Source organism: Anarrhichthys ocellatus, unplaced genomic scaffold (assembly GCF_004355925.1).
Source record: "Anarrhichthys ocellatus isolate YVR2014 unplaced genomic scaffold, GSC_Weel_1.0 scaffold58, whole genome shotgun sequence".
Classification (NCBI taxonomy): Eukaryota; Metazoa; Chordata; class Actinopteri; order Perciformes; family Anarhichadidae; genus Anarrhichthys; species Anarrhichthys ocellatus.
The window spans coordinates 474,313-495,410 of record NW_022280088.1 but is presented as its reverse complement, the minus strand read 5'-3'; the positions used below and the strand labels follow the sequence as shown (position 1 = coordinate 495,410).

Here is a 21,098-nt window from a genome sequence, read left to right as displayed (position 1 = left end):
CTTTTATTCCCAAATCGTTCTCTTCTCTGTCCACCTCTTTATCTTGTTCACTTGTTCAGTGTGAATCATATGCTGTGGCCCTTTGCAGTAACTGTATTTCAGTGTAGTTGAACATCTATGGAAGATATTGACGTGACATGTTAGACAAAGCTCTAACAACATGAGGGATTATCTTTTAGATGAATATTCCTCCAGTAGAGTTCAGACACTTTGAAGCTGTTCTGGTGGCTGGTGGTGGCTCAACACCTCACTAAGTTGTTGTTTTTTTCCTTTCGTTTGTCACCCATCTGTTTGTCTGTATGCCGTTGTGACAAAGCTGTGGCAGTTGCTGTGGTATCCTGTTGTAGAATGTGTTAGGTTATAGCCTGAAACATGTGCACTAACTACAAATGTCCCCCCTCCTTGAAACACCTTCAATCACACATAACCACTGTGAGGGAGAATGTCTTATGGGTTTTGTCCTAGAAAGGACTACTGCACTGACAGAGGGCGGTTCCACTCGCCTCCACAGACCATACAGAGAGGACCATTTACGTGCATTTCTTATGGAGGCTGTGTTATCTTGTAGCATCAATTTACAGTCCTGAGCTAACCTCTGCCAGGAATGTGAGTGGAACGTCAGGAGTCACTATTGTATGAACAAGCCTGTGCGCCTTCATGTGAGCAGAAACATGGGACAAGTACAGACACACAAGCAAACAGACATACAAAGAAACTCCAATCTTTTTATTTGTATTATTAACAGCGTTGTCAGTGATCTTACATTATGGCTGCTTTTGTTTGTTTTTGTTTTACATGCTGTCAGTAAAACTCTATCTCTATTGTCCTGATATCAACCAATTATACTTTATCATATTGCCCAACGTGTTTTGCACAAAAGGTAATCAGTGGAAGACACTTTTGCAGTGGCCTGATAACAGCCCACAGTGAGCCATCATGACTGTTTCCTCCGCACTGACGAGAGGAAGAGAAGAAAAAAAAAAAGAAAAGAGCGACAGAGCGCAGGGCCCGCGCGCACGGTGCCAAGCGCGTTCCCGTTTTCTGCTGCGCACAGTCAGCCGGTGCGGAGAGAGAGAGAGAGAGAGAGAGAGAGAGAGAGAGAGAGCTGTTATTACTAGTGACAGAAAACGGCAGCGAGCACATACAGTCTGGATAGCAGCTGATGCGACAAGGTAGGAGAAACAAACCACCTCCGCATCATTACATCTCGTGTTGACGACCAGCGTTCATCGTTGATGTGATGTAGATTGAGCTGCCTCTGTTTTCAACGCGATCGTGGCGTCCTCCAGCCTGATCTGATGTCCTCCCTCCGTGCTGTTGTTGTGTGTCCGCAGATGCTGAGCGTCGCCGTGCTGTGTCTGAGTGCCGTCGCCTTCGGACACGTCTCCGCCCGCTCCGACAGCGCCAATTTTTTGGATGATAAGTGGCTCGCTGGGAGATGGGATAAATTCAGAGATGTAAGTCTGGCTTATATTGTTAACTCCGTTTCTGCTCATCATCTAATTTACACTCACACGACCCCCCCCCCCCCCCCCCCCTTTCTCCCTCATTGGTTTGTGATCATGCGCTCCTCGTTTTCTCGTTGTGTCTAAACCCACGTCCGTCACCCGCGCCACCGAGACAGTAAATACAGTAACGGTACTGGGAAGGTCCTCTCCTGTGAGCGTGTTTTTCGCGATAGCAGTCCCCGAGATAGCCAAGGCCTCTGAAACACACATACATAGCCTAGCTGTCCAAGGGGATCCACTGAGTCCCAGAAAGGGGCCTAATTATGGGCAGGTTTAGGGGGGGGTCCGCAGCAGTGTGGCATGGATGTGCTTTTTGTTTAGAGTAATAGACACCTGCCACGAGGTTGTGGCAACAAACCAGACTCGGTCCCTTCCAAGGATCCCAAACAACAACGTGTGCTTCCGGATGACACCTTGCCCTACACAACAATACCTTATTGTACATTGTTTGAAATATAGCTCCGGTTTTGTTCATGCCATATATGTTACAGGAAGAAAGTGCAGTTTTTTGACAGTTTGAAAATATCTATAATGAAAAAATTAATAATCTATCGATGCCTGTCCTTAGACTCATTCAAATATGTCAGAGTGAAGCCAGCTTTCACTGGTCTAAGAAACAATTTTGTCCAGGTTGCTGCAAATAATAATTGAAACACAAATGTAGGCTTCATATCAAACTATGTTTTTAGCTATAGATCACAGATGATAGACTGGACATCTCTACTTTTATATGGGAATGGATATCACAAATTACAGAATTCAATGTAAAAGGACTGTTTAAGTCATTCTGTATGACAATGTATCACAGGTTTCAGGTGGATTGTAGTTGTCAGAAGGATATCTTGCCTCTAACTACAGATTACAGTAAATGGGTAGCAGTGATTTGTACATGCTCGTACTTGCACTCACTCACTCAAGCAGACACAAGCGCACACACACACACACACACACACACACAAACAGAATGAAACATTTGTGCGCACACACATACATTATAAGAAACAAGCTTTTGCTCAGGAGCTATGCAAAAACAAGAGGGTTTACATAATGCACCAGAGAAAAATGCACTTTTCATGCACACTAGCTTTACCATGCTGCACACATGCATGCATGATGTTTTCCTGAATTGAAGCCCTTGAAACATTCCTTATCAGATGGATAAAACCAAGCAGGAGCAATGTTGTCTTTTATTTCCAAAGAAAAGGGCAGGTGCTGTTTCTTTTAGACATGTTTTATATGTACCTTGTTACAGGCTTTTTCTATCTTTCATTTTGCACCTATCACACTTATTGAAAGCGTGTGAACCCAGCGGCTCAGGTGGACTCATGTGACTCACCGCATGTCCAACTGTTGAGCAGGATTTAGATTATGCGAATAAGGCGTCGGGACCGAATGCTAGAGAGGAAATGTGCTTGGCCATGTGCTGTGCTATGTAAGATGATTGGAACTCTTAGAGACAAGAGTTGAGAGAGAGAAAGAGAGAGAGAGAGAGAGAGAGAGAGAGAGAGAGAGAGAGAGCTTGGTGATTGTGTTAATTCAAACAAATGTCTATAAATACCCCCAATGACATTGCAAGGATAATTAACCTTACCTATTCCAAATGGAACGAAAAAGACATAGATAGAAAGGAAGTGTATGGCGGTGGAAGGCTCTCTGTGCATTCTCAACTGTGTTTTAACCTTGAGGCTTCAGGCATTAGAGATAGAAATGGTGCACAAATGCATTATGTGCTCTGTATATATGTGCAAGCCTGTTATTTCCTGTTCAGTGATATGTCCTAGATTGACTATGTGTCACTGTGTGATTTTGCATTCAGGACTTTATCAATAGTGATACAAAAGTTTTCAACTAAATAACTAAGAAGAAGTGACAGTTAGTCTTGGCAAGCTTATTTACCTTTCTCTTTGTATGTTTGTTACTGATTAAACTTGTATCACCACTATGTTTCCAGTGGTACACAGGTCATACATCCTGTACAGATATGGGCCCATCAAAACATTTATTTTTGATTATCTTATGTAATTATACTTTTGGGCCTATGGTACATATAGTGAACATATAGCTCATGTTAATTGTACTTCAGAGATAATGGTCTATATATGAATGTATTTTCAAGGTGTGGATGGATTGACATGCTTGATTACACTCTAAAAAATATTTTTTTAATAATTGGAGGTGTTTGCTGCTGCTCTTTGTACGTGCAAACGTAGCTTAGTTTTAAAGTCACAGTTTCTTAAGCGGGGATTTACGCACCACAAAACTAACAGGTTGCACCCCAGAATCTAGTTCATATAAAACATTTCAATAAATATTTATCCATGCTAGGTTTATGCCAATAACTAAAATCATCAAATCATTTCAGTTAGCTTAGCTTTATCTAATATGTCCTTCTGACTGTTAATTGCATAAATATGACTAACCCGGAAACATATTTATTCATGTGTGTCTAAAAAAAGTCTACATAGAGTGATGCAGGAATGAGCCTTGAAACACGGAAATCAGTCCGCATATTTGCACTTTTGGTTCCCTCATCCTGATCGTCAATGGGGTTTTTGAATGGGTTTTTGGTAAGATGCCTGAAATATGCTTTGTGGCTAACGCAACCTTAAGAGATTTTAAAGTTTCAAAATAAAATACGTGAATTTTGAAGCATTTAAGTGTCTTAAAAAAGGCGCCCGTGAACAAGTGGCTAATGAAACTACATCACGCCGACTACTCAGCCTTTGTAGTTTCTTTATAGCCTAACATCGGCTTTTTACTTCTGACGATTGCATTTGCACTTCATAAATCAAAATCATAAAAGTGGTGTTCATCAAAATGTCTGTTTGTCTAAGAGCTTATTTTTTGCAATAATTCAAAATCCAATGGAAAAATCCCCTTGTCTTTTTGTCGAGGGAACCAGTGCCATGCTAACTTCTGGTGTTGTCCTACACAAATTCATCAAACCTGTCGCACTCTACTTTACAAAGACAGATTTTTGGAAGTCATGTCACAACTTGCCCTAGAAACTTCCTGTTTACATTGCTAATTGTTTTTGATTGGACAGCGCTACAAATGTTTCTTAGCAGCATATTTATTACTACAGTTTCTTCTAGCTAAGGTATTCCTAACATTTGAATGGTGCAACACAATTTAGTAAATCACTAGCTAGTAGGCTAGCTCAAAAATAACTTTACAAAACAGCTGGTTACCCAAATCCTGTTGCTGACTGACCTCAAGACTAATCTATAGTGTAAATAATTATCATGACGGTAGTTTGGGATGAAACTCTTTACTTGCACTCAAAGCTGTTCGTACCATCTTAATCCTACTATCACATAAGCAAAGTTGTCATACGCTTTGCCTTTCTCTCAGAAATGCAAATGTTATACTGGTACTCCATGCCAAACTTTGCTTTGCTGTGATTTAAATTTTACATGTTAGGCATGTACTTTCACTTTCATCTTTCAGCGAGAGCCATAAGTGGGTCTCCTGCACTAGATAGGAACTCGGCCGCTGATTTACTGTACGTCCTTTTAAGATGTCTGGAGAGGCCTGGGGCTCTCTTTGCTGCACTTGTGCCATCTCAAGTTCTTCAGACATCCTGTTCCCTTTTTTTGGGCCTTGGCTTACTTACAGCACTGCCACAGAGTAAAAAGGATAAGCTGAGGAGGAAGATATGTTTAACGATGTAAGGAAATACACAATGAAGGGTGTGTGATGAAGAGCATGATGCTTAATTGTGCAGTGCAGGAGTAAATTGTTTTGACCAGCCTCATTAAAGCAGATTACACCTTTCTATCCTCTCCTCTCCTCCTTTCTCTTTCTCTCTCTCTCTCTCTGTGTTTTTACTGTGCGTGTCTGTCCTGTGTTGTTTGTGTTGCGGAGGGTGAATGATGTAGGGAAGGTACAGAGCTTCAGGCGTTTTCCACTTCAAAGCACCTCAGTGTGTATTTGTGTGTGCATGTGACAAGCTTGAGCAAGACATGTAGAGCCAGTAGAGTGAAAACATGCACATATTTCTCCTGTTGGATGTTAGAGGTAGGCAGCAACGAGACAGTGAAGGTAAGGAAGTCATTAGGACGCAATGAGTAGCAATGATGTGTGTAAAGTAAAGGTGAGAAAAGTATTATTATCTATAGACTTGTTTCTATAATAGTATCAGAATGCACACAAGCAAACTAGGGTGTTAGCCAACAGAACAAACACTATTGTGTCTATGTGTGTTTGTGCACATGAGGAGAGAGAGACTGTTATAACTGCAAGGGAGAGAGAGGAAAAGAGGTGGAAAGATAAATGGAGAGATGGAGAGATAAATTGAAAAGTGGCTATTTTTAGCGTACACTCAGGAGGCCATTAGTTCTATTGTTGAATTTTGGGTTTTCTGTGTTTTTTGGAAAGTGGGTGGTTGGTTGTTTGCACAGTGAAGGGCATTCATCCAGTTATTTGATGTTTTGCAGTGCTGACAGATTCTGGCACTACAGTCAGTGCTGTGGTGATAAGTTTATTCGCTTATGCGTGCGTCTGGACGTGCATATGTGTGTGTGTTTGTGTGTTTTGGTGTATTTACGCGTGTGTTCCCTTGCATGCTTCTGTTGATTCCATTAAGGAATCAGACCGCAAGCACTTTTGTTGTCTTGACTGGTCTAGAGGGCTTTGCCCCTATAATGCAATGTTCTCATTATTCAATCTCAATGGTCTGCAGTGCTAGAGGGGAACATAAACAACAGTACCTCTCTACTTGGCTTTATGTTTGCTAACCTGTCAGTATGTGGGTTTTCTTCATATTTTGATGTTCAAGAAGGCTACTGTGCGTAATTCTAAACATAAGAAACAGACCACTGTAGCCACTATTGAATTTTCTCTTCATGTAGCATGGACCTTTTTAGAAGTGGAAGATGAGGGAGAAGTGAATGAGTAATGAAGAGTCTGCAGTGAAGATGCAGAGGGTCATAAAGGGCCAGCAGTGAAGGACAAGCAGGAGAAATGAAAAAGAGCTGAGAAAAAGCAAGAGTTGACCCTGTTCACCTGCAGCACAAGGAAGTGATACTGAAGGAGACTTGCCAAAGGGTTATGTCCTGCTTTTTGAAAAATAACTAAGGTCTTGTAGCAAACAGTGTCGAAGTATAAGAGTTTTCGCACCATACATGCACTGCACACACATACACAATTCCACTGCACTGACATGCTAAAATAAAATCGAATTATATTACTTTGGGTTCAACAACAGTTAATATTTGCGGGGAAAAAAGCTTGTTTCCACCATGGGTGACAATACAGGAAACATCACTGAAACTGCATCTCACAAAACAAGCATGGCATACAAGTCTAAGTTGTAAACGTACTCAAGCTTCCTGAAAACAAAATGTTCAGCCTGTTAAAAAAAACTGTTTGCAAAACTGCAATGATGTACTGTAGGAAGTTAATCTATTCAACCACATTTCAGCCTGCATTGAATCTTCCTTACATTACTGCTAACTTGTCAAGCCTTAAAATCTAAAATCAACCATTTTTACCAAAGACAATCTGAAGTAGCACAGAACCGCATAGCCAGCTGTAGTACTGCACCTTTATAAAACATACCAAACGACTCACCGAGGACTCCTCTCTGCCACTCATCCTTTAACCTACACAAACTCCCTCAATCACTTATTGCCCTGCAAATACTGAAACCTTGAACTTGGTTCAGTACCACAACTGTGGGATTTACGCTGATAAAATGTTATTGTTTTCGCTATTTCCCTCCGTTCCTATATTTGTTCTGGCATGTAGTTTTGAATGAGTCACACACACATATACACACACACATGTGTGTGCAGAACAGGTAATCATTGTGACAGAATGAGAGAGAAGTGCAGTGTTGGGTTTGAAAGAATGCCCCAGAGAAGGAACTGAGAGTAATGAGTTCTCTGAACTCGGACGGAGTCAAACGGCACACAGCTCACTATTTCTTAAGCTCCTTTACATTTGCATCATGAGCCAGCACCCCAGGGTGTGTCTCCTACTTGTCCTATTAAAAGCAGGCAAATCACACACCTCCATGCAATCCTTATTCAGACTGCTGAAACACATCCAGAAACAGTTTGAGCCATTTGATTCAATCGAGGAAGGTTGTTAAAAACAGTTCATTTTCAAACCAATTTTCATTTTCATGACCTAAACCAAAAACTTTAAGACATTTATATTCCTTTCACATCTTTAAACTGTTCGGCCTGTTTGGTGTGACATCCTCTCTCTATAGTAGTGCCACATAATGGTAAACAAACAAAATTCCATGTGCCGATGTTATGGTCATTATAAGCAGCTCATGCACACATTCGGGACACTTTCTATGTTAAATAAATGCATGCTCCGTGTTTGTTCATGATGGTGTGTTGGTGTGTGTTTCCTAGATTTCCATCAGTTGATTTCATTATGTAAAGTTTTCACTCAAAAAGACAAACCTAATCAAAATGAATTCCTTATTCTCTCTCTCTCTCTGTAATGCTTTCTCCTTAAGGAAGTGGAGGTTTGTATGACTGCTTAATAGTCTGGTATTTGTCATGTAAAATTCATTCCAGATGTCATTTGAACAATATTTTTATTATTGTATTTGTTGTTTTATCCTTTTGCAGGAGCCTGGAACATGGACTCCATCCAAGCCCTTCGATCAAGGTGGGTGTGAGAGCCGCGAGTGGTTGTGCTGTTGGCTTTGAGATAAAACAAAAAAACACTAGAAAGGACAAAAACAACTGATACCTCTTCCACAGCAAAAACAAATCTTTAAATTGGGATTTTTTTTGAGAAAAAAGCATTACATTAAAATATTGAATCTGAATATGGATGTGTATCTTGATGTATTTGTGGAGAAGGCCCACATAAAATTAAGAAGGAATATAACTCACTTGTATTTTTACAAGTGAGTCCCACTTACTGTCATTAAGTTATGGCTACTTAGCTGTATTATGTTACTGTAACGCCACCCATTGGTAAAATGCCATCAAATGTTGCAGGATTGCTCAAAGTCAGTATGTACTCAAGACGCATGGCAGTATCTATCACCCAAATATGTAACATGAAGACTAAATTAGAAAAATGCAATGGTAAAAGATATTATTGAGTTATTGAGTCACTGGCCACATGGTCACGCTCTTCCCTCCAAAAACAAATCACTTGTTGCTTGGAACATGGCCTAATTTAATTTCTTTTTTTTATGTGTTTGGTATTTTAAAAATATCTTTCTAACTAACAGATAGACAAACAATTAAGAGCAATAACAAAACCTTGGTGGAGGTAACTATCCTCACAGCATTTCAGATGCATTAGATTCATCTTAAACCATCATGTTTCTTAGTTGAATTGCGTCTGTTCCTGTTGATTTAGACCCTAAAATAAAGTACATTTTCTAGCTGGAAACTTTTGCAGCGACCAATTGGCCCTGTGTGTGTAAAGAACATCTCATGTACTTTTTAATAATTCTAATTCTAATTTACCTAATAATCTAATTGGTGTTCGTATATGACTGTGTGCTATCTCTAATCTATCCCCAATTTTTCAACAACCTGTACATTTATGTAGCTACAGTGAAAAAGGATGAATTTCTGTTCTTTGATTATCTCATTTCCCATTGATTTACTGATGGCCATAAACTCATACACCCAGGCACATCAGGACATGAACACATTCACTCTCACTTATCACTGTACCCCTAAACACACACACACACACACCTACATATCCACACACACACACACATCCACAGACACACAGACATGTCAAGGAAACAAAAGCATTAGATGATGCGTTAGAGGATGGAGGCAGGATAATCTGCTAAAGCTGACCAGGGATTACAGTAAGGTTCTTTAGAGCAGAGGTCATTAACAAACTGTTCTGAGATCAGCAGAGGGCCTTAGATACTGCGCCATAGTGGTCAGCTGAAGGCTGACAAGCGGTCAGAAACAGCAAGCTTGTCTTACTCTTTACTCTTTATCAGTGTCAGACTCAGATCTAAAATCAGCTCTCAAAGCCAGATATGGCACTCAGCTGTGAGATCTGATAAAAGATCAGTTTTAGGATCTCAGAAAGAGCACACAGGACTGACGCTCAGTGCAGGCTGTTGTAAGGTCAGAAGTAGCCTATTACCAGTTCCATCTGTTTTTAGTCGTAAGGATACTTAGTGGTATTATGGCTTTCAGTTCAGCGTGAGAGAGACATTGCCAGTAAGTGAAGAGGCTAGAATTATCCCACACACAGATCGTTTACACCTATCCTCACAGCATGAATCTGTAAAAATGAAAAGGAAGTACATGGCTTAGCCAGGAATCATTGATCGAGGATTTCAGAGAACAAAAGGGAAATGTATCCTTGGGATGTTTTCTCTGTTTATGCTCATGAGTTTAGTCTTTCTAGAAAGCACTTTCTGTGGAGAGGCTGTGTTTGGGTTGCAGAAACATAGACGATACACATATAACACCGAAAAGAGTTCTCGTTCCATTTCTCTGTTTTGTGTTTTCTAGGCCTGGATCCAGCCAAAGACCCCTGTCTTAGGATCAAGTGCAGTCGCCACAAGGTGTGTGTGGCCGAGGATTATAAAACTGCCACTTGTGTCAGCCAGAGGAGAGTTAGGTAAGAACACACACACATACACTCTCTCACTCACACACTTGCTCTTTTAAACAGGCCGAAGTCTCAGAGATGTCCTTTAAATTTGCATTCAGATCTGCTAGAGATGAAACACGACAGTGGATTAGGAGCAAATCAAATCTCTTTATTACTTGTCATCTCTTTTCTCTTCAATCATTTTTTTTTCTGCTCACTTGTTTACGCAGGCATAATAAGCAACAACACCAGAGGGGATGGCTGGCTTTCTAATTGTCCAGCCTGCCCACTGGTTGCCCGGCTCTCTTGTGACTGTTGTGCGACATTACTGTTTAGTCCAATTACCCCAGCACTGGCACTGCTTTACAGCGGACACAAAGTCCTGCCAAGTGATATGAATGGACTTTGTACGTGTGTGTCTGTCTGGGACACTGCAGACTGGACAGAGGACAGTAACGCCACACTGACCTCATTTCCCATTCTTAGCATGAACACAATTACCACTGCACAGTGCCTGCAAATGAGAAAATAATCCGAGTCCTTGTCTCGCTTCTGAAATTGATGTAAGAACAATAAAATACACCATGGATGCAAAATGCTCAGAAAACATTCGTTTTGGATAAAGCAGGGAATATAAACAGGGCAATGATACATCATTTGAAATATTTTTCATACGCAGACGTTCAGATTGTTTTGTGCTTGTGTGTGTAAGTATTTTGAATCTCCTCTCTAGTTTTAAAGATGCCAGTTTGTACCAGAGTCCAGGGTCGACGTGCAAACCTTGCCCTGTGGTTCACCCCTCCCCTGTTTGTGGAACTGACGGCCACTCCTACTCTACCAAGGTAACCGCACACACAATGTATCTCCCATAAGAGACATATGAGCACATATTTATTTTCATTTCCTCTTGATGAGACACACATCCTGATCTTACTTCCTCTTCTGTCTCGTCCCATCTGTCTCTGTCGCGCCCGCTCAGTGTAAGTTAGACTACCAGGCATGCATCACAGGAAAGAAGATTGCTGTGAAGTGTTCTGGCATGTGTCCTTGCCCCTCCCAGCCTGAGCAGAGCTCTGCAGAGAAGAAAGGTAAACAGTTCTGCACACATGGCTGCACACCGTAAGCTGGGATGCTTTGCAGGAGAAACAGTAAATTCTCCTCAATTAAAAAGTCTTCCATGGCGTCCAAGCCCTTTTATAGCCCCTTCTTGAACCCTTCTGCCCTGATGAAGTGACACTGAATCCCTACAAGTTTCAGGGAGGCTGTGCTCCAGCTGACCCTGACTTCCCACTTCCATAAGGGACTCACTAAGGGGACAGTAAAGCGTCTCTTTATCACCATTAATCATTAGTGTTGACCTTTTTTAGTGTGCAGTGAGTCGGACCTGAAGGAGGTGGTGAATCGTCTGAGAGACTGGTTCAGGGTGCTGCATGAGAATGGCAACCACAAGAGAGTCAAGATCCAGAAGCCAGAGAAAAACAGTGAGTCGTGTGGTGTAAACAAAGCAGAGAAACCAGAAGATACGCAACATTTCTTCATTCATTGGCACACTGTATACCTGGCTGCCTCTCTCTCATTTTTAACCTTTTTCCTCACAGAGTTCGAGGTTGGGGTGTCACCTATTTGTAAGGACCCTCTAGGCTGGATGTTCTCCCGACTGGACACAAACTTTGATTTCCAGCTGGATCAATCGGAGATCAAGAGCCTCTACCTGGACAGGAACGAGCCGTGCTCTGACGCGTTCTTCAAATCCTGCGATACACATACGGACAAAGTTATAACCAGCTCTGAGTGGTGCACATGCTTCCAGAGGTACACAGGTACGTTATCTCCATGCACTGACATGCAACACCTAAAACACCTAAAATGCATTCACACCTGGATAAGTTATTCCTCTTCAGCCTCTGTATCTTGTGACATTAGAAGCGAAGCTCTGATTTCATGCAACAATTGGGTCTTATTTTCATAGTTTTCCTATATTATAAGAAACATGCAACAATCCTACAGCAAGTAAATTGCTACTCACAATTTTACTGTTTGTTGTAAATATCGATCACAATAGAACGACTTTTAGGTTTAACTTTGACCTACTATTGTTATTGTAGTTGTGCTCATACACAGTTTGTTTATGCAATAAGGGATTATTAACAACATGCACTTTGAAATCGAAATATAGTGGTGGCTTTTTTGAAGCAGTTCGATCGCCTTGTCACTCGTGTCCATTGCCCCTTCATCCTTTGTTGTTGCTTCCCAAGCTCAGCAGTTACTTTGGTTCATTGCACATTGTTCTGATAACTAATAGAAATTATGCTCAAAGCTATAAAAACAAGATCCAAAGTTGTAGTAAACCGGAAGTTTTCTCTAATTTCTAAACTAACTTAACTACTATCGGATAAATATCAGACACCTTCCATTCCATCAGAATGGCATAGTCTTCTTTGATATGTACAGAATACATTATTGTACTCTGTCTGATACAAGGAAATGAAAAACACTGCATTAGAATGCTATTGAATTCGAGAATTGGATTGATTATTTTTTGTTGTTTTTGGTCATAATGAAACTGTACAGATGAGTCAACGGGGCTGCACTTGTAAAAGCAAAGACAGCTGGATGACAAACATCTCGACGAAAGCAAAAAGTACACAAAGGAAGCAAAGTTCACTCAAACAGATGCATCCCTAGAAAAGCAGACTTCTGCAGTTTGTTACCAGCCTCCTGTGTCTCTCCCTTTCAGATTCCCCTTGTAAAGCAGAGCTGTCCAGTATCAACAAAAAGCAAGCGGGGAAGAAACTGCTTGGTGAGACCCACACACACACACGCACACACACACACACACACACACACACACACACACACACACACTCAAATACACACAAACAGTGTGTTACCCTGATTCATTGTGTGTGTCTGTGTGTTTTGGCTTGTAGGTCAGTACCTGCCATCCTGTGATGAGGAAGGTTACTACAGGTCCCACCAGTGTCACAGCAGCAGCGGGCAGTGCTGGTGTGTAGATCACTATGGCAACGAGGTGGCCAGCTCCCGCACCCATGGCCCTGCAAACTGCGGTAGGCAAATAGTGTGTCACGTTTCAATGTAAGAAAACAAAGAGATGCCGTGTTATTTGCAGTCGAGGCATCATGGAGGGAATAATTCATAGATGTGTGGCAACACTTAATTTTCCTTTTTTGTATTGCATGAAATCTGTCAGTAGCCACAATGTATTTGTATAAACATAAAACTGTTGTCGGAATAGATTGACAGGCTTGAGATATTAGGCATTTTCGCTTGCTTGCTAAGAGTTAAATGACAAGATTACCACTCTGATATCTGTCTGTTCAATTTAAGATAAAGTTAGTTAATCTGAGCAAAATGACTGGAAGCAGGAAGCCTGGCTCTCTGCAAAGGTAACAAAATCCACCTACCAACACCTCTAAAGCTCAATAACTGACACATTTCTTGTTTTCTTCCAAAGAAAAAGTGTGTGTAAAAATCACAAGTTCTGGTTTAACTGCGTTCATGTACTTCTTGGCTGGGTAACTTCCTGGAGCGTTGTCCTTGTCCATGAGATTGCCAGGCTAGGTTGCCTTACGTTAAGCTAAAGTAACTGGCTAATATTGACTGCGCAGACATGCAAGTGGTGTCAATCTTCTGTTATAACCATCTACCACTTATTTCGCCAAAACAACTCCTTTAATCGTAAGATTTGGTACATTTCTCTAGGCGTGATTCTGGAGTCCTCTGGAGACCTTGGCAGCGGCGACTCGCTGTTCACCGATGATGATGAAGATTCCTTTGTTCTCAAAGACCAGGCTGGGATGGACGACGAGGACGACGAAGACGAGGATGATGACGACAACAACGACGAGTATCTGTCGTAATTTCAAAAAAAGAAAAGAAAAAAAAGAAAACTGTTTGTTTGGTCAAACTGCACGTTTCTAGGTGACTCCCCAGGCAGATACTTAATCGTACTAACAGCCTATGGACTACTCTCTGTGTATTGTTTGTTCATAAGTTAAAAAAAAAAAAAATCAATTCCTGGCAAACGTTTATGATTTCTCCTCCTCTCTAAGTATAAAATATGATTGGTTAATGGCACTTGCGTGTCAGCCAACCAGAGAACATGACCAGGACTAATCCACAACCAATCCAGTGTTTTGGATTTGGGCATACGTGCAAAGACCTCTCCCTTCTTTGGACAGTCCATGTCTTATAGTGTGTCCTGTCCTTGTGCAGCACTCTGATGCCTAAGTCTGTTGATGCCTGAGGCGCAATGTTAAAGAGATTTCCCCTTCTTCGTTCCATCATCCTCTTTCTCCCAACCCTTTTACTCCTCATCAAATGTTCCTGTGTATAGGTGGGATGTTGATGATGTAGATAAGAGAATATTGCACTCTTTAGGTTTCTTTTGATCTTGATTTGTAATTGTGACTGTAACTGTGTGGAAAAACAAGATAAGAGTTAGACATGCTTCATTAGGAGAATTAAGGCAAAAAAAACAACAACCACAGCGTGAGTTGGATAACAATCAGAACCGACATGCTAGCTGTTTTCACAGAGACACAAATCAAGTCAAATCATCTCCAAGGCTCAGCAACAAGGAAAGACAAATTACTGCTTGGCCCGGTGGTGGTAGGGGGAGAAAATGTTATTGTTATCTATTTTTCTAATCCATTGTTGGGGGAATACAGATGATGAAACAGATTTGTCGTAGCATGTCTAATACTGCGTGATGTTGTTTCAGTCTGTAGAACCAGAGGCTAAACCTTTGTGGGACTCAAAACATAATGGAGCTTGAGGGAGAAAATGCCCCCCAAGCATGTACAGATGAAACTGCACTTGCATAGTTAAATAAACTGCTTGAGACACAACTCTGTGTGATTTTAAAAAAAATGTTTACTGTCCTTTAATACGTCAGTGAGCTAAAACGAAACCTCATCACAGCTCAGAAGTGGAGTTGATGTTTTAAATGTTACGTTATTTGAGCACACTGTTTAACAGAATAACTCTCTTGCAAGGTAATAAAACCACAGAGCCGCGCAGACCTGTTGACAAATGTCTGGCAGGGGATAAAGGCTAAGGTGTGCCTTCTACCGATAAGGACAGATGGTGGGGATAGTAGGAGAAACATGCTTAATGGATTGACAGAAGCTCGCTGGGCTTAACTGTCCAGCCCTGATACTATTTGGGTTTTGATATGGCTTGTGTTTTGGGTCTCTCTTGCGATGGTGTAACATAGGCCATATTTCAGATCTTTTGATTTGTTCCATAGGATAGCTAGAGTGTAGAGAAGCACAGATAAACTTAACAGTTAAGGCATAAAGAACACTTAGATTCTGCTGGATTTGGATTTTTTTTATATTCGTACACTGGCTAGAGGACGTTTTGGTTTAGAGAGCTTTATATGAAAGAAAGATGATTATCTTACAGTGTTTTGCTCTTACTTTGTTTTAAAAGCTTGATTTGTACCTGATCTGCTCTAACTACTTATAGTGTATATCTGTCAGGGTTGGGAACTGAAACTGATCCCAGATTTGTGTATTCTTGACAGGTCCTGTGACTGTTTATGCAGACCTGGGATTAGATTAGCTCCTACGTTCATTTTCAATTATTAATCTGCCTTCGGGCTTCATTTTGAATCAAACATCTGTTGAAATTCCATGTTAAGACCTGAAAAGTGCCATCTAACTGTCCAATAGTTTTGTTTTTTGCTCCCTTCATTCCTTTTAACTTGGAATTTCAATTCACTTTAGGAACTGGAAAGTGTTTCAGTCTTAAAGTGTGCTGTTTCGTGAGTGTGATGACATGCAAATCATTTTGATGACCTCAGACACTGTAGCCACTCTCAACCAATCACACACGTCATCACAGCTCTGGTGTGTTTCAAGGTTATGATACAGATGCATTTTTTTACAGTGTATGTATGATTTGCTGAAATAAAAGCTATATTGACCAATCTTTGCTTGACTGAGTGCTACTTGGAGGACAGACATGAATACATGCAGCAAACTCTTGTTTCTGTGTTTACAAAGTTTCTGTTCCATGTGTATTGTTTCGTTTCTGTATTTATCTGCTAGAAATGACATGCAAGTTGCTATAAAGGTTGAGAATGCATGCTTAATTATATGAGACTATAGGAACTGAGCAAACACAAGTACCACAAGGTTCCCCACCATTTAAGGATACAAAGCTGTTGTTTAGAGGTGTAATGAAATGACACAACACCTGTCATAAAGGGAAGTTGAAAGTAATAACATTACATTAGTAATTACATTACCGAATTTAAAAAAAAAGAGAAAGCTGAAAGTCAGGAGTGACAAACTCTGTTTGTAGGCAAATGAGTTCCGTGTGCAGAAACATTACTGCATTATGTATGTGAAGAATAGGTGAATATTTCATAAGCCACCGTTACACCCGCACCATAAATGCAGGCACATACAAGCATGTAGAGCGAAAACACAAACACTGAGGGAATCAATGCAGGAAAAAGACACATTCATTGGCCTGGAAAAGTTAGTTTCCTTTTTTTTTCTTTGCTGTGAGAACTACAATTGTTTTTATACGGCCAGTGTAAGCAGGACGCAGGAAGTCACTGGGTAAATATCCAGTGTTCATTTCACACCCTTTTCCTATTTCTTTATGTGCTGACCATAGAAATGTGGAGAGATACCATCTCTGTGGCTGATTTCCACACAGTGGAGGCTGTTGTTGGAAGCCGTCCAACAATAAAAAGTAATTTGCCAGTGTGTGGGGAGACGGTATGACTGAGCGCTGATGGGAAAAGCCTCAAATTGCAGGAAGCACTTATGATGTTTGGAAATCAGGTTTCTTGGATAAGCAATAACCTGTGACGCAGGTTCTTTTACACTTCCACACTCGCGTGATGAGGTATTGTTGCTGTATGAGGTGTGATCACCCACTATATCTGTGTTATTAGGGGTAATATATTGATGTGTATAAAGCGGCAGTAGAAACATGTCAGTTCAATGTGAAACAATCTAACGACAAGATCCATTTAGTGGCTAGTTTTGAGCTTTTATAGAGTCGCATGTTCTTCATCAGCAGAAGGGGTTTGCACAGTTGTCACTGAAATGTCAATGTTTCCATTTCCTGAGCACTTAAAGAGTTTCTGCTCAAGAATGATCTGAGGAACCTTGGCTTCAGTTTAAAAACAGAACTAAACTGAATCAAAGATGACATTTATGGGCTTGTTCTTTTCCCCCTTATTATTATGTCATTCGATCCTACAACTTTAAAGAGGTTTACTCTCTGTTTGCATGTCTACAGCAGCATTGTGAGCTCTTTTCATCAATGAAGTCTTGTTTGTGTACTAAATGTAAGCACCACTGAAAAGGCCTGAGCTGAGCTTCCATTGCTAAGCTGCTGAGGAAGCAGTATGGCTCACCTTAATGGTGAAGTCACTGTTTGGTCAATACACTCTCTGACACAGACACACACATACACTTAGCAGGCTCATGTTACAGAGCCTGACTCAGCGCATACAATAGACCATATAGGATGGGGCAGGTTAATGGTTGTAAACTATTTACCAGTTGAATCGCAGCATTAGCGCAACTTTCAAGAAGAAAATTATTATTTCATACACTGTACTGAGAACACTATAGGATTACATACAGTATCTGTCATGCAAAGTAAATAAATAAAATGCACATATACTTTAGAATATGTTGAAATTGGGATTTTAAAATGTGGAAAAAAGTGCTAAGAAAAAGCAGGTATTTGAGATTAATTTAATCTTTATTCTGAAAAGCTACAATGAATATACCTGCAGATATTTTACAATATAGGGCAAATAAAAACATATACTTTGAAAACCTCCCAGTGTCCAAAATGCAGTATACTTTAAAGACACTGATCTAGTTCTATTTCAAAATATATGAAAAAGAAGCTTTTGAGGACGTGGTTTTCATAAGAAGCAAACAGTGGTTGAGTTGGGTCGATAAACTCCAGCCATTTACTCACACACGTGTCCAGGCCTGCCTGCTCATGATACAAACCAGCAAGATCAGAATGATAATTATTCTAGTGAAAGAATTACAGTAAAATAAAAACAAAAACAATCCCATTCAGGGAGTCAGATCTGGCTGCTGCATGCTGAGGCGGCCTCCAGCAGAATGTGTTTTCCTGTCTTTCTATCCAATGACAAAGGGCTTCCAGGAATGGTTAGTTCTGTAAGTACTGCAGAAATCACTTAGGTGTGACTCACTACCAGCCAGAGCTGTTTTCCTCTGGAATCCTGCATTTTATGAAGGCAGACAGCAGTGTGCAGCAAGAGCTTTCACATCAATAACCTCTAACTGCTTAGTGGCTTGATTCTTGCCTGGTCAATGCTAGATTGGAAAGAAACGGGAGGGGACGAGGCACGAATCGATACATCTTGTAGATTGTGGATACAATCATGGGGAATCAGATTTGTGCCAGGCCAGTCTACCTCTATGCTGATCATAAACATGGTATTTTAACTTTAATGATCAACTTGTAGGAAAAAAAATAAATATTCTGATATTTGACAATAGGTTTAATTTTTTTAAATGTCTTTCTGCCTTTGTACACTGAGCTAACATTTAAAATATGTTGGAAAATATATGTTTGAGATACCTGCAACAATACAGCTATTAACTGCAGATTATATTTGGAGGCCATTTGGTTCAGTTGTAACACTACAAATACATTGCATCTACATATATAAACTCAGTTTCACACATCTTCACCCCAGTGTCCCAGAGGTTACCAACTACTTTATTTAGGTTTCATCTTTTTTAAATCAAATTGGAATTAGGTCATGAGAAGTAGAACAACTTCCAAAAAGTGACGTGGAATCAAAATGACATCATTTATTCTCCTTAAGTGGATTCAGAGAATTTTAAATTTGTTATTTCTGGTATGAGGTTGAAATGTCATTTTGTTCTCATTATTTTTTGAAGGGCATGACATTTAAATGGCTTCACAATGGAGATATCATTCATTTAACAGGATTTGCTGCCCTCAGCTGGTTAATGTCCGACCCCACAGCTTCATTGTATAACAGTCTTTCTCAAGGGATGTTTGTTGTCTGTGATGAACTGGTACTTGTGTCACAAGAATAAGGACCATTAACTCATGTAGCCTATTGACCAGGTATGATGAACCATTAGCACACTGTCTGCTTTACAGTTTGATATTCTACAAACTGTACGTTATCTACATGAGACATTCAAAACTAAAAGCAGTTGTATTTTTTTAACCACTGACAGTGAAATACCACTCTCAATTATCAATCACCTGCACCAAGAATGCACCTGTGAAAACACCTGCAACCAATTAGATCACTTAGATCCGAGCTTAAACACTAGAAAAAGGATTTAGGTTTGCTCTTTGGTGTGCACAACATACTGTATGTATATAGATATAGATATATATATATATATATAGATATAGATATATATATATATATATAGATATAGATATAGATATAGATATATAGATATAGATATAGATATATAGATATAGATATAGATATATATATATAGATATAGATATAGATATATATATATAGATATAGATATATATATATAGAGATATAGATATATATATATATATAGATATAGATATATATATATAGAGATATAGATATAGATATATAGATATAGAGATATAGATATATATAGAGATATATAGAGATATAGATATATATAGAGATATAGATATATATAGAGATATAGATATATAGAGATATAGATAGATATATAGAGAGAGACTGTAATTGTATTATGTATTTTGTTTACAGTACAATACAGTAAACTATGTCCATTCCACCTTTAGTTTCAGTAATTGTCTTATTATCATTATGTTTATGTGAATAATGTTTTCCCCATTGCTTTTGGGTTCGTCTACATTTACAGCATGCTACAAATGACTCTCGATAAGTGTTTTATGTTTAGCACATCAGTGTGCAGTTGGGATATGGGGAGAGCAATTTTTTGGTCTTTGTGTATAAAGTTGTAATGCAAAAATATATTTTTTTAGAGGGTTTATATCATTTTGATATTTTGTTTATGTTGTATGTGTAGGGTTTCGACAGAAGTCGTTATTTTTAGAAATAGTGGTTTCACAATTTCCAAAAACTATAAATCTAAAACTGAATATTCGTATGTTTCAATTCACTAGCTGCCCCCTACTGACTAGAAGTGGGTGATCCACAGTATAAGTATTGCCCATACATGCACCGTTATCTCAATAGACCTGTGGCTAAAGGAGACACTATGTGACATATGGAGGGTTTCATAGACGTGGACCAAAGACCAAACATACGACTTTCTGTTTTAATGTATTTAAGTATACAATTTGAAAAGTAATAGAACAACTTCAACAGCCTTTGACAAAACACTGTTAGCCATTCATTTCAAAAATGTACACGGAACCATTCAAACTATAGCTAACACTAACTAAGTAACAAAGATAGCCAAACATGTTAAACCATGTCAAATCGTTCATATTATTTAAACTGGAATAAAAAGAGAAAACTCAGTAATATGGGAAAAAGACAAAACAAAGCAAACCCATCTCATTAGTAACAAAACACACCCAAGTAAGCGTTTGCCACATTACAGCTATTGGTGTCAAACTTGAAATTTACAATCGCTCTTACTCAAAAAGATCAACATGAAATACAACCCAATGCATATCTTGTTGAGACTCTGTGTAGCGTCAGTATAAAAAGCATTGTTATCTTAACGATGTCCCTGGAGTGAAATGCTAGAAAGCTCCGAGGATGTCTTTTTAGTGGTTATGGCGTCTTTCCGGCACTCGGTCAAGCAGAAGAAGTCCCTCCACGTGCCTGCAAGAAATATAAATAAAATAAAATAAAATAAAATAAAAATATATATACATATATATATATATATATATATATATACATATATATACATATATATACACACACATATATATACATATATATACATATATATACACACACATATATATATATACACATATATATACACACACATATATACACACACACACACACAC

General features: G+C 39.5%; 1 protein-coding gene across 2 annotated transcripts; it reads left to right on the top strand.

Annotated features, from left to right (window-relative positions):
* The first annotated feature begins 1,061 nt into the window (after positions 1–1,061).
* spock3 (SPARC (osteonectin), cwcv and kazal like domains proteoglycan 3) lies at positions 1,062–16,021 on the top strand. Of its 2 annotated transcripts, XM_031871440.1 has the most exons (12): positions 1,062–1,172; positions 1,335–1,457; positions 7,987–7,995; positions 8,102–8,141; positions 9,983–10,091; positions 10,798–10,906; positions 11,044–11,152; positions 11,432–11,545; positions 11,663–11,884; positions 12,802–12,864; positions 12,995–13,132; positions 13,788–16,021. In XM_031871440.1, exons 2-12 carry the CDS (start codon positions 1,335–1,337, stop codon positions 13,943–13,945), a joined length of 1,194 nt encoding a protein of 397 aa, XP_031727300.1. In that variant the 5' UTR covers positions 1,062–1,172; the 3' UTR covers positions 13,946–16,021. The 2 variants fall into 2 exon arrangements, with proteins under 2 accessions (XP_031727300.1, XP_031727301.1); XM_031871441.1 differs by lacking the exon at positions 7,987–7,995.
* Positions 16,022–21,098: the final 5,077 nt, after the last annotated feature.